This window comes from Mauremys reevesii, linkage group 1, assembly GCF_016161935.1.
Source record: "Mauremys reevesii isolate NIE-2019 linkage group 1, ASM1616193v1, whole genome shotgun sequence".
Classification (NCBI taxonomy): Eukaryota; Metazoa; Chordata; order Testudines; family Geoemydidae; genus Mauremys; species Mauremys reevesii.
In genome coordinates this window covers 42,226,307-42,240,303 of record NC_052623.1, presented here as the reverse complement: position 1 = coordinate 42,240,303, position 13,997 = coordinate 42,226,307, and the positions used below count along the sequence as shown (strand labels likewise).

At 42.4% G+C, this 13,997-nt stretch overlaps 1 protein-coding gene and 1 long non-coding RNA gene across 7 annotated transcripts in view; one reads left to right on the top strand and one right to left on the bottom strand.

Moving 5' to 3' along the window:
• Positions 1-13,997, bottom strand: part of LOC120399035 — an 87,196-nt gene that overhangs the window by 37,968 nt on the left and 35,231 nt on the right. The window lies entirely within an intron of this gene.
• Positions 1-13,997, top strand: part of POGLUT3 (protein O-glucosyltransferase 3) — an 84,365-nt gene that overhangs the window by 62,474 nt on the left and 7,894 nt on the right. For 3 of the 4 annotated variants that reach the window (XR_005594857.1, XM_039526814.1, XM_039526795.1), the window contains 3 exons: positions 7,290-7,487; positions 11,248-11,534; positions 12,439-12,655. Coding sequence is in view for 3 of the 4 variants with exons in the window: in XM_039526814.1 (XP_039382748.1) it covers positions 7,290-7,487; positions 11,248-11,534; positions 12,439-12,655 (702 nt within the window). In the remaining variant the exon portion in view is untranslated. The remainder of the gene's footprint in view (positions 1-7,289; positions 7,488-11,247; positions 11,535-12,438; positions 12,656-13,997) is intronic. The other variant, XM_039526804.1, reaches the window with a different exon arrangement.

Sequence of the window (13,997 nt, the reverse complement as noted above, 5' to 3'; positions counted from 1 at the left end):
TGGGTGTTTTTTCAACCAATTATAGATAGATAGATTTTCCAATTTTCCTTTTGGACCACATTTTTCCCCTCAGCTGTTTCCCAATTATTTTTTTTTCTAAATCTCAATCCAGTATAACAGTCCTTGTACCACAAAGTCTGAATCCATATAGACATACAGACAGTCTGCAACATTATTTCTTTGTTTAAGCAGATCACTACGAGCTCTGACCTCTGCTCCCTGAGCTGAAGTCATACTCATAGACCCAGAAGTAGTCTCCCCATCCATTTGTACAGCAGCATATCCCGTATATTGCTTAGAGCTCTCATGGTATGAACTACCATCTTAAACCAAACCTCTTTTTCTCCGAGGCCTAACACTTCATCTACCAGGGGTGTTTCTTTAACTAACTTTGGTTTGGTTTCTGGAAGTGGGAATTCATGCTCCTTTCCTTCGTTAGGAGGGCATATGGTAACATTATTGCTTGTTCGTCATTTTTATAAGTAACATCTCTGCTAGTTAACATCAAGGTACACTGGGCCATCCTGATTATTTAATACTCCTTTCCCCTGCAGTTTCCTTGATAAAATATACTTCAGGGGAGAGTGAGGTGTTTGACTACTGGCAGAGTCCCTGTTATAATACAAAGCAAAAGCTTCAATGGCCTATACAGCAGCTAAACATTCTCTTTCACAGGTCTCAAACTGCTGCTCCTTAGGGGTTAATCTTCTAGATTTGTATGCTACAGGTATTAATTTCCTGCATTAGTACTCCTGCTAGAATGGCTTGTTTATTTCAGGGAATTTCAATGCTGGATCTTGCATCAAAGCTTGTTTTAAATTACAGAAAGCGTTTGCTGGCCCCCACTCCCATTTCACTTTTTTTTTTTTGTTTAAGTAAATGCCTCAAGGATCCAGTTATAATGGCAAAATTTTAGATGTGTTTTCTTAAATAGTTAAACCCTCCTAACGTTACCCTTAATGCATGAGAATCCTCTAGCCTTGGTAAATTCATTAATAATTTCACCTTTTGTTGATCTACCTGAATTCCTTGTTCCCCTAGTTTCCCCCCACCCCCAAAATAATTCACTCTCCTCTGCACTAGTTGGGCTTTCTCTTTATTAGCTTTGAAACCTGTTTCCTGGATGATTCTCAACACTTTTTTAGTTTGCTCAGTTACCTTCTCTTCAGTGTCCACCCATATGAGTTCACATTCTCCCGATCCTCTTTGGAAAATTGATCCAGCATTCGCACCACATGTTGGTGTGCAATAGCTGGAGCGCAGTGTAGGCCCTGGGAAATTCTTTTAAATAAGTACTGTTGTTCCTTAAAAGTAAACACAAAGCGGGCCCAAGAATCGGGATGCAATGGGATGGCAAAAAAACAATTTGCCAAAACTATGACAGAACCATTTAGGGGCCCCCTGTATTCTTGCCATAACTTGAGGTAGATCGGCTACTATTGGTGCCATGGTGGGGAGTAGCTTTTATTAATTTGTCTAAAATCCATTGTCAGTCTCCAATCTCCTGAGGCTTTTAATATGGGCCAAATTGGGCTATTGTATGTAGATTTTTCCTTTTCAATCACTCCCTGTTGTTCTAATGATTTATTTATTTATTATTTCTGCCTCTGCTTGCACAGGATATTTATATCATCTCTGTGGTGGCACTTCATCCCCCACAATTTTACCACATGCTTCGATTTTACCACATTCTGTTTTATTCTTAATTCATACTTTGGGAAACTCGTTTACCCACACATCCTGTTGATTCAGTATAATCTTCTCGACTGCTTCTGCAGCACATATTCTTGGAATGTACCCTGCTGTCAGGACACTTTCCATCCAGCTGGGCGCACACCACAGAACTCCAATAGTTAAATCCAAAACTAACCAATTCCCCCACCTCACCCCACCCCAAGGAGTCCCCAATATTACCGGCTCAGCCACCTGATCTATCTGAAGCATTTGTTCTTTACAACAAAAATCCCCCACTCTCTCTCCGGGTATAGCTATTTCTACTGAATGATACATTTTTCCTGACACTCCTTCCGCAATAAAGGAGGCTGCTGTAATGATCCCTGATACATATCGAGTCAAATCACAACTTTTATTTGCAATATTTACACCAGCCCCACTATCCAGTAGGGCATCTTTGGGTCTATTATCTCCCACAATTAAAGTTGTCCTAGGCTTCCCATTTGAATTCCATCTTAATTACCATCTCCCACTCCTGAGGACCCATTTCCAGTGGGAGCAACTTGTCATCGGGGCTTCCCTATAGAGCAGGTTTTTCTGAACCCTCATCGTGCATAGCTGCAACCTTTTTCTGTTCCTTAGACTTTTCTTCTTCCATCCTTTGCATTTCTTTGATCAATTCATCAGTACGTCTCCCATTTCACTTATTCATATCTACTCTCCTCAATTTCAAATACCTTCAAGCGATATTCCAAATCACATCTTTCTTCGGGGGCTCTTTTTGATTATTCCACCCTCTACCTCCTTGGAGTGGGGTGTTTTGTCCTTTACCATGGCCTCTTCCTCTCTCACAATATCCTGATCTATAAGCACTCTTATTTGAGTATGTTATTGCCTTAACAAAAGGTATTCTGGGTTTCAAGCCTTCTACCTGGCATCCCCCTTTCATCATTTGTTGGCATACTATCCAGTGCTCCAGTGCATCCATAACAGTTAACCCCTCATCCTAGGCTGCTTGGTTCATCAAATTAGTAGACATATCTAATAAATTTCTGTCCAATCCTTTAAACATATCATTTCAAAATTCCTTCTGATTTAAGTCAACTGCCATCAAAGAATCAGCTGTGACATGTCTGGCGACTTCCGCCCTGGGATTAATCACCAATTGTATTTTTCCAGCCAATAATCCCTATGTTATTTTTCTTAATAGGTAATCCCTGGGTAAATCTCCAGGTTTCATGTAATCTGCACTGGATAACACGTTTATGGGTTTTTGACCTGTCTCTTTCCCTAACAGCATAATAAATTGTGGTATCAGCTAGTGAGCTTCTGGTTGCCTGTGCAAAGCATTTTTCACTCGATCTACTGCCTGTCTAATCTCTTTAGTGATAGCTGCCCTGATTAATCTATAAGATTAATTTATATTTAAATTCTTTGTTCCTTCTGATTCTGCCCATTGTACTAGCCATGTAGCTAAATCTCTCATATTCACTGGGCCTAATGACTTTACCATTGACTGTAAGTCTGATGAACTCGCAGAAATTATTTATGTCTGCTCTGATTGTATGTCCCCTGTTGCATCCTTAATGGTTGATCTCTGTTTTATCACGGCTACAGACTTTACTGGCTTAGCCTTTTCTGGCCAGAAACTGTTGAGGGAAGAAATAAGTTTCTAATTTCTTCCCTCAACTTAGTATAAAGCCCCTTTCGAGGTTGGTCAAATTCCCTTTACTCTTGACCCCCTCACAGATCCTCTTCATACCAAATATCGTTGGAATCCAAATCTCTCTCTTTTTGACCCACAGCCACAACTTGCAGCTTCTGTATTTTCACTTGCTTTTTCAATGCTGCTATAGTTTTCTGGCACCAACTGTTTTCTGAGGTATCCAGTATTACATCTGGTTCCACTGCACCTTCCAAGGGCATGTTCCAAATGCAATAATCTCTTTCTCTAACAGACGGGGCTTTAACTTTAGTTCACTGGGGTGCCTCTTTCACCCCTTTACTTCTCTTCTAAAACAATGTTTTCAACATTATTACAATAACACCATGTGGTATCTCCCCATGTGTTTTTTGTTTGTTTGTTTGTTTTCTTCACAAATTTCTCACAGATTTCACAAATAAGGAGTCACCCTTATTAGCCTTAAATAAGGACTCCCCCAACACTGTAAGACCCCGTCTCGAAATCTGGCACTTGTTAATATTTCTCCCCCCCACCCTCCGCATTCTCCACCACATGTTAGACCCACAATAGAGCTCTCCCTATGGGATGGGGAGCAGGCAGATACCGGACACAGTGTTGGTATATAATATTCTAAATGCTCTTTATTCATTACAAAACAAACCTTACTCACTCCACATTCACACCCCAAACATACTATATCAGAGTCCAAAGGTCAGAATGGTCCCGATGGCCAGTCAAGATTCGTTCCAATTATAAGATCATAAGATGCAGGGAGCTGGCAAAAACCACATCTATATTCACATGGGCTCTGGATCAATAAATGACTCCGATTTGCAGAAATCATAGGCAACCATTTATAGTCCATTCCATCACGTCATCGGTTCTTTTCCTTTGTTTACTAGGCCTTCTAATCACACAATTTCAAAGAGACAATCCTGGGCGGGCCACCATGATCCAACGCGTGCCATTTTCTCCAATTCTTATACAATTTTTATCAGTCCAGCTGGTAGTGTTTCCTTTTCTGCTGATTCTCCATATTTTTCTCCGAACATAACGAGATTGTTTTTGCACAAATAGTTCTAATAGTTATTGACCTTAAGTTCTTGCTTCGGTTGCCAGCTTGCAATGCTTGTATTCATGTCAAGCATGCGTCATTCATACTGGGCCCCAATCACCTATAACAGGGGTCGGCAACCTTTCAGAAGTGGTGTGCCAAGTCTTCATTTATTCACCCTGAATTAAGGTTTCGCGTGCCAGTAATACATTTTAACATTTTTAGAAGGTCTCTTTCTATAAGTCTATAATATATAACTAAACTATTATTGTATGTCAAGTAAATAAGGTTTTTAAAATGTTTAAGAAGCTTCATTTAAAATTAAATTAAAATGCAGAGCCCCTCAGACTGGTGGCCAGGACCTGGGCCGTTTGAGTGCCACTGAAAATCAGCTCGCGTGCCGCCTTCGGCACCCGTGCCATAGGTTGCCTACCCCTGACCTATAACATATTACATGGATATATCAATATACATTGTGGCACCTTAGAGACTAACAAATTTATTTGAGCATAAGCTTTCATGGGCTAAAACCCACTTCATGGGATGCATAGAATGGAACACACAGAAAGAAGATATTTATACATACAGAGAACATGAAAAGGTGGGAGTTTTCTATATGCATAAATATCATCTTTCTGTGTGTTCCATTCTATGCATCCCATGAAGTGGGTTTTAGCCCACGAAAGCTTATGCTCAAATAAATTTGTTAGTCTCTAAGGTGCCACAAGTTACTCCTGTTCTTTTTGCAGATACAGACTAACACGGCTGCTACTCTGAAACCTGTCAATATACATTGTGATTCATTTATATAATTCTCCTTTTGAGTAAGTGTAAATCCCTCTGTAGGTAAACACATGACTCATGTGCATGAGTCAAGAGTCCTTGCAGTAGCAGTGTCTTTCGAGACTGCACGTGTACCCTCTGCCCCCTCCCTCCCTCAGCTCCGTCTTAACCAGGCAGCAGGATGGAACCCAGCGGAGTCCAATCCATTCCTTCTCAGTGTTCACCAGTTCTTCTACTAGTTCATCTGATAACCAGATAATCTTCTACCCTTCCAGGAGGAAATCTTTCTGTCTACCCAAATTGTCAGTTAAAAAATCAAGAAGGAAGAAGACCCCCTTGTATAGATTGCCCTGTGAAGTTGTACTAAGTGTCATGGCAGAATTTCAACTTTTGGGCTTCAAGCCCTGCCCCTCCTGCAGTGGTTTGAGACCACTAACTGATGGTCATAGCAGGTGTTTATTCTGCTTGGGCGAAAGCTACACTCTGGAGCACTGGACAGTATGCCATTCCTTTTCCACCAGGATGCACAAGTCACAGGATGCTTGATTTAAGCTTCACTTTCTGGAGTAATCAATTGAGGTCACTTCAGATCCCGAAGAAGTGAGTACCATGTCCAATGAGGTATCAAAGAAGTGAACATCCATGAATGCCCCCTCTAGCAGGCATGCAGTGCCAAAATCCAGCACTGATAAACTCTTAACATCAAGAAAAGAACTGGTATTGAGAACCCTGGCACCAATGTATGAGGCACTACCATTTTCAACATGGAAGACTGACAGGTAGAAAGGCTGTTCCAGGTATAAGGAGACTGTTGTTGCCTTACTAAAACTCAGTGGGGATGTTTTGGTTGGCTAGCTCCCAGTCCCAAAAGAAGGGGGAGGGTCAATGGGAAATCAGGACACTGAGACTGATAGTCTCCAGAAACAATGGGGAGAGGCCAATGCTCCAGGTCAGCCTGGTTGACAGGGTGGGCAGGCTAATCAGGGAGTGAGGAGGCCAGAGGGGTCCCATTAGGGTGAACAGATCACCACACTAAAATATATTGGGACACATTGGGGTGCCATCAGCCCTGCCCACAGTCCACCCCCGCTCTGCCAAGGCTCCTCCCCCACTCTGCCCCAGGTCCTGCCCCTTCCTCACTTGCCCCCACCACCACGCCCTTCCTCATCCCCTGGCCTGCCGCTGGCTTGCTGTGTCCCTCCTCAGTCCCCCTATCCACCGCTCGCCTCCCAGCCCGTTTGCTCGCCCCTTCACCTCCTGCCCGCAACTCACCCCTATGGTGCCAACTTCCCCTCTGCCGAGTGGGTGCCTGCCCACACACCGCCTCTTCCTGCCCCTGCACTGCCTTTGCCCCACCCCCATTCCACCCCCTTCCTCCAAGTCCCTGCCCCTGCCCTGCCTGGACCACCAGCACTGGATGGAGAGGAGTGCCAGCTGCCCTTATGAAGAATCTCTTCCACTTGGAAGAATAAGTCTTTCTCAAATCCTGCATCTTGGCAGGAGGGACCCTTGTGGTCCCTTCTAACTGTATAGTTATATGATTTTGTTTTTGACTCCTGCATGCTGCAAGTGCCTTCCCACCAGCTAGCAAGTATTCTTCACTCCTATTGGGTTTTATCCTGGTTTTCTTTCTCTCTGATTCCTGAGGAACTAACATATCTTCACAGTATTAACTTGAACTCTGAATAATAAAGTTAATCTTGTGCTTCAAAACATTTAAGACAAGCTTACAGCATTGTAACTGTCACACCTCTAGGTAACTTACATCTTGCTTATTTTCAGCTTGATTTGTCCATTTATATTAGACATATGATGATCAGGAAAACTTGACAGGGTGATCTCTTCCTCTTACATACATTCTTGGAAATTAATGTTAGTGTATCTTATAAAGCATGACTGCTAAATTTATGCACTCAGAATAGCTTACAGGGTAAATCCAGAGAAATGTCTCTGAGTTTTATAGAGTTATTTCAGCTTTACATTGGTATAATTCAGAGCAGAATTTGATCCATCAGTGGCATCTCTCATTTTTTTCATTTAAGTAACCCTAATAGCATGCAGTGTCTACAACTATTTTTATTTTCTTCTTTTCAGGAAGAACACAGTTTAAAGTGGGAATTAAGGCACTTTCCCCCAAAGAAGTCATCGGGATCCACATCCCTAACCTTATGGATCGGAATGATGGGTCATTTCTTATACAGTATCGAATGTATGGGAGTGTCAACAAAGGGTTAAAGATTGAGGTACTTTATGGTAATGAACACGTAGCTCAGTCTCCTTATATTTTGAAAGGTAAGTTTTTCAGTTTACCATTTTATGGTGACAGCTACAGAAATGCTATGGACTAAACTTTGGCTAGTCGGAGACGGTAACAAACTGGAGGTACCAATGCTTTTTCTGGTTTAAGCAGCCTCTTACACCGCCTTCCTCTTATACAGATTAAAGGAGCAGAAATAATCTACATACAGATCATTGCCAAATTATGGGACATAAATATTTAAACCTGTAGACCATGGTCCCTGAACTTCAGGTCCTACCTCAGAACGTGCCTCCCTAGCTCTTGTTGCAGGATGACCTTCAGGTTTTGTGGAGTGTCACAGCAGAGACAAAACTTCTTCATTTGTGGTCTAGCTGTGAGTGCTATATTTGTCTAAAGGAAACCTCACCTAATAAAGCAAGGAAATCCATGTTGTTCCCAGCAATTTATAATTTGTTCAGACCATCTTACCCAGGGCTGGTGCAAGGATATTTTGCGCTTTAGGCGAAACATCCGCCTTGCGCCCCTCCCCTCCCCTCCTCCTGCAGTATCGCTTATTATAAACTTTCAAAAATGAATACTGCATAATATGGCATTGTTCATTAGAATTAATACACGTTATTGGACCCCATATCTACTCTGGTGACACCATCAGAGGACCCAACCACATGAGCCACACCATCAAGGGCTCATTCACCTGCACATCTACTAATGTTATACATGCCATCATGTGCCAGCAATGCCCCTCTGTCATGTACATTGGCCAAACCGGACAGTCCCTACGTAAAAGAATAAATGGACACAAATCGGACATCAGGAATGGTAAAATACAAAAGCCAGTAGGTGAACGCTTCAATCTCCCTGGACATTCTATAACAGATTTAAAAGTCACTATTCTTGAACAAAAAAACTTCAGAAACAGACTTCAAAGAGAAACAGCAGAACTAAAATTCATTTGCAAATTTAACACCGTTAAATTTAATTTGGGCTTGAATAGAGACTGGGAGTGGCTGGCTCATTACAGAAGCAGCTTTGCCTCTCCTGGAATTGACACCTCCTCATCTATTATTGGGAGTGGACCACATCCACCCTGATCGAATTGGCCCTGTCAACACTGGTTCTCCACCTGTGAGGTAACTCCCTTCTCTTCATGTGTCAGTATATAATGCCTGCATCTGTAACTTTTACTCCATGCATCTGAAGAAGTGAGGTTTTTTTACCCACAAAAGCTTATGCCTAAATAAATCTGTTAGTCTTTAAGGTGCCACCGGACTCCTTGTTGTTTTTATAAAATTAGAATGGTGGATAGTCTGTCATACTGGAGGATTGGGTTTGGTGGGGAGAGGAAGCAGACTGGGTTTGGTCAGTGGGGGTTTGGGTTTGGCTGCGGGGTGCAAGGGGAGCAGACTGGGTTCGGGCACTGGGAGGATTGGATTTAGCTGGGGAGGGGAAGGGAAGCAGACCGGATTCGGTCAGTGATGGTTTGAGTTTGGCCGGGAGGAGAAGGAAGCAGACTGGGTTTGGGTTTGGCTGGAGGATGCAAGGGGAGCAGACTGGGTTCGGTCACTGGGAGGATTGGATTTCGCTGGGGAGCGGAAGGGAAGCAGACCGGGTTCGGTCATTGGGAGGATCAGGTTTGGCTGGGGAGGGGAAGGGAAGCAGACCAGGTTTGGGTGTGGAGGGGGGGAGAGGGGCAATCTGGGTTTGGCCCAGGGGGTGGGGGGCAGCGGGCAGGGTAGGATTCAAAGAGCCACAAGGTGAAATGGGCGCTCTCCAGTCCCTGGCATGCAGCAGCGGGCCAAGTGCAATTGCAACAGGGCAATGGGAGTGTGTCGCCTGCTTTGCCTTCATGAGTCCATCCTGCGCCCAGGCTGGGGAGTTGAATGCTGGGCTCTCGCTCCAGCAGGGGGGCGTGGGGCAGGCAGGACTGTGAGGCCCTCACGCCAAAGCAGGGTTGGGAGGGTAGAAAGCAGGGGCGCAGGGAGGTGGGTTAGCCGCCCCTCCACGCAAGAGAGCCCGCAAAGCTGCCAGCCACGACGTCCCTCCCTTCTCTCCCCAGAGCAGAGTCTCTGCTCCGGCCTGCACTGCACTGACAGCACAGCTCAGTCCCAGCGGGGGTCTTACACTTCCTGCCGCAGGCTGCTCCACTCTCCTTCTGGCTGCTGTGCAATCTACGAGACAGAGGAGCTATTACTGTAACGTATCTACCAACACAGCAATATCTGTACAATTATCAATTCACAATCAAATGACTTCGCTGGCTTTCTAAATGGCAGGAGAGCAATTCATTGGGAGCGTGGCTCTTATCATATACGTCGTCCCTACAGTCTGTGATCTGCAGTCAGCATCTTGATTGGCAGAGGCGCCCCCAAATCTTGGCGCCCTAGGCGGCTGCCTAGTTTGCCTAGTGGTTGCACCGGTCCTGATCTTACCTTTGTGATTTCTAAAGCACGGTCCTTTCTAGACATTGAAATCTTATAACCAGCCCCCTGTTCTCTCCTCTTTTCTTCCTGCAAGCCCAATTTAGATCAATGCTGGTCCCTACACTATAAGTTCCACTTAAAAGGGGAAAATAATGCAAACTGTTTTCAAATTTCTGGTCGTCTTCTTTCTTCTCACAGTTGATTGGTTGCCTACCAAGGGAAAAGGATGAACACTGAAAACAAAATTACTACTTCAGCATCATTTCCCACTCTTTCCTTCTCCTGATCAAAGTGGTTTTTTTGTTTGTTTTGTATAGCATCCTATGTACACACTATTATAAAACACTTCAAAACTGAAGCAAAAATGGTTTTAAGATGAGATTTTTAAGAAAGGCAGTAAATTGGAGGATGAGTTCCAGATAGTTTGGAATAGCAAAAATGAAAGCGAATTTCCTCCCTGTTTCCACTACTGCTCGCATGGAGAGGACAGAACCATAGCCAGAGTAGGTGCAGATGGGGTAATAGATTGATACAACAGTAGAAAATGTTAGTGCAAGACTATGAAAAGTTTTGAAAAATTCGAGTACTGTGGATGTCAAGTGAAGTTGACAGTAGATAGGTGTGATGTAGTGCAACTGCAGCAAGACAGTAGCCTCGGTATTGGTGCTGGAGCATACTTACATAATCACTAATGTGACAGAGTACAGTACTTGTTTTTAGCTAGAAGTTCGTGGAATAAAGTTTACTTAAATGCTTAGTCCTTATTACAGTGTATAAATCCACACTGATCCAAAAGGACAGACTACATGATTAATTATACATAAAAGAAAGCACCTCACTAAATGTAAAGACTGTGGCACCATAAAGTTCTAAATAAAGGTTAAAATATTGATAAATGAAGCTGTACAGCTGAATAATAGTATTGATGGATGCTTTAAAGAACTATAGGCATTCTGGCTCACTGGCAGGTAGAATGACATTGGTACACGACTCTGTTTTTTCAGTAGAGATGATCGAAAAATGGTAGATATTTTCCCTGACAAATTAAAAAAATATATTTTTTCAAAAATTTTCAGTTTGTGTTTGGATTTTGGCCAAAATAAAATTGTTTTGGTGATTAGTTGTTTTTGGTTTCTAAAAAATAAAAAAATGGATTTTTTATTTTTCATCAAAAACCCAGACAATTTAGGAAGAGAGAATTTTCCAAAAAAATATTTGTTGGTAAAGATGGTCTTTTTATTCTAAAAAGCAAAAAAACCAAAAGACTTCCACCAGGTCTAGTTTTACATTTTTGTATCCATCAGGAGTCTTGGGCATTGTAAGATGAGACTATCACAGAAGTCATACATTCTCATTGCTTTGTGTTCTGCAGGGCCTATTTATCATGAGTATTGTGAGTGTCCAGAAGAAGATTCTCAGACCTGGCAGAATATTCTCTCTTGTCCATCCCAAGAGCCTCAAGTTACTAAGGACTTCACTTCTTTTCCCACCATCAACCTTCAGTGGATGCTTCATGAAGTCCCAACAAGGTTTGGGCAAACAAGAGGTGCTATTGTTCATTACACTGTTCTCAATAATCACATCTACCGTCGTTCCTTAGGGAAGTACACAGACTTCAAAATGTTCTCAGATGAAATGTTGCTCTCATTGGCAAGAAAGGTACCAGCTATATAAGACTTAATTTAAAGACTTTTGGATCACACAGATTTGTTACCATTTGGATATTCTATTCATACTTTTATTCTCATACAAACCTTAAATGACTGCTGCATATTTAATTATTAAACTAAGATTTTATTTTTATTTCTGCATCTGCATGATATCATCTGTTTAGGAAGCCTGATGTTACTGGTGACTAATTATCAGATCCAAAGCCCATTGAAGTCAGTAGGAAAACTGCAGGCACTACGATTCTAAAGGCTTTCCTGAACTGGAACTCCAGTTACACAGATGGCTTGCAGGATTGAGGCTGTAGTCAGTGTCTTTATCTCAAATAGTGCTGATCATTGTTTGATGGCTTGATTGACTGATTTTGAGAGACAAGATAGGTCAGATAAAATCTTTTATTGGACCAACTTCTGTTGGTGGAAGGGACAAGCTTTTGAGCTTCACAGAGCTGTTCTTCAGATCTGGGGAAGGTAACTAGAGTGTCAGAGCTAAAGACAAATTAGGACAGATTGTTAAGCATAGGGGTTTCACATATGCTATAGGAGGCCACTTAAAATGAAATGGACATTTAAGGGGTATCAGGCAGTTGGGTAAATAATGAGCCCATTACAACAATTTGTAACACACTTTACTGTCTGATACCCCTTAATTGCCCACTTCATTTTAAGTGGTCTCCTATGGCATTCTCCCTTCCACCATTAGAAGTTGGTGGAATAAAAGATACTTCCTCTCCTACTTTGTCTCTCTCCTATCCGGAGACCAACACAGCTACAACAACACTGAAAATGATTGATTCTTTGATACAAGAAAACTGATGACTGTACTTTGCTTTTAAAGCATGAGTAGTTGAAGCATAAACCTTTGTGTAATTGTCCTGTATTGGATATACTTCTAGGTTCGTCTCCCTGATGTAGAGTTTTATCTTAATGTTGGAGATTGGCCAATGGAACATCGAACAGCTAATGATACGCCTGGCCCTATACCTATAATTTCATGGTGTGGCTCTGTGGATTCAAGAGACCTAGTCCTTCCAACATATGATATAACCCATTCAACACTTGAAACCCTACGTGGTGTCACAAATGACCTCCTTTCCATTCAAGGAAACACAGGTAAATTAGAATTCATAGACTTTACAAATCAATTCATAACCCTGTCAAAGGCGAAGTAACAGAATATATGTAAAGAGAGATATTGGCCAAAATTTTCAAAGCCGGATAACTTATATAAATATCTAAATAAGAGTGGCCTGATTTTCAGAAGTGCTGAACACTCACAACATCCACTGACATCAGTGGGAGCTGAAAATGCTTGTATTTAGTGCCTAAATATGGATTTCAAAGTCTGACGTTAGGCACTCAGGCTTGAAAATTTGGCCTTAAATTCAGACTTTAGTTACACCCATGCAACACCATTGACTTTTAAATTAACAGTCTCCCATTTGGGTTCTGGAAACAATACTTTGTGTTAAAAAGAATCTCTTCCTCCTACAGGTATAAAAGTTCACAAAGCAGACCATAAAAATCCCTTTGAAGTGATTTATGCTCTGTCATGTTAGTATGCCAAGTATAATTATTACTTTTTGCACTGGAATGTTTTTAGAAAATAAGTGCCCAGTAAAGTGTAGTTACTGTGGTTTCTTGACAGATGTAAATATCATGATTATAACTCCCTTCATCCAGTAAAGTGCTTTAGAATGCTTTAACCAAACACTAGTCCAATTCCTGAGAGGGGATTTGGGCTATTGTTGTAATTGTTTAATTTAAACTGTGAAAATGAATGCATAACCCAGGGGTCGGCAACCTCTGCCATGTGGCTCGCCAGAGTAAGCACCCTGGCGGGCTGGGCCAGTTAGTTTACCGGCCACATCCACAGGTTTGGCCAATCGTGGCTCCCACTGGCTGCAGTTCTCCGCTCCAGGCCTATGCGGGAAGCAGCGCAGGCCGAGGGATGTGCTGACCGCGGCTTCCCACCGCCCCCATTGGCCTGGAGTGGTGAACCACAGCCAGTGGGAGCCGCGATTGGCCAAACCTGTGGATGTAGCAGGTAAACAAACTGGCCCGGCCCACCAGGGTGCTGACCTTTGTGAGCCGCGTGCCAGAGGTTGCCGACCCCTGGCATAACCTTTTGCAGGACATCCTCCACTACACTGAAAAATGGAAAAATATTGTCTGTGTATAAAGAAAACCTCAAGGGCCAGGCTTTTTTTTTCCTATTTGTTTGTTTGAACGTTAAAAAAAAAATTCTTTTTCCTGGGAGCCTCTATGGCTGCTTAGAGAATTAGGAATATGATGTGATGAGCACCAAAAAAATGAAATTTGACCGAGGAAGTGATGTTTATTTAGACAGTTTAAAGCTCCCGCTCCTTCACCAAATATTTACTTAATTCAAATACCTGATAAACAGTTTGGACACAAGGTCTCTGTTAATGACTCAGTTTACCTGTTCCTTCAA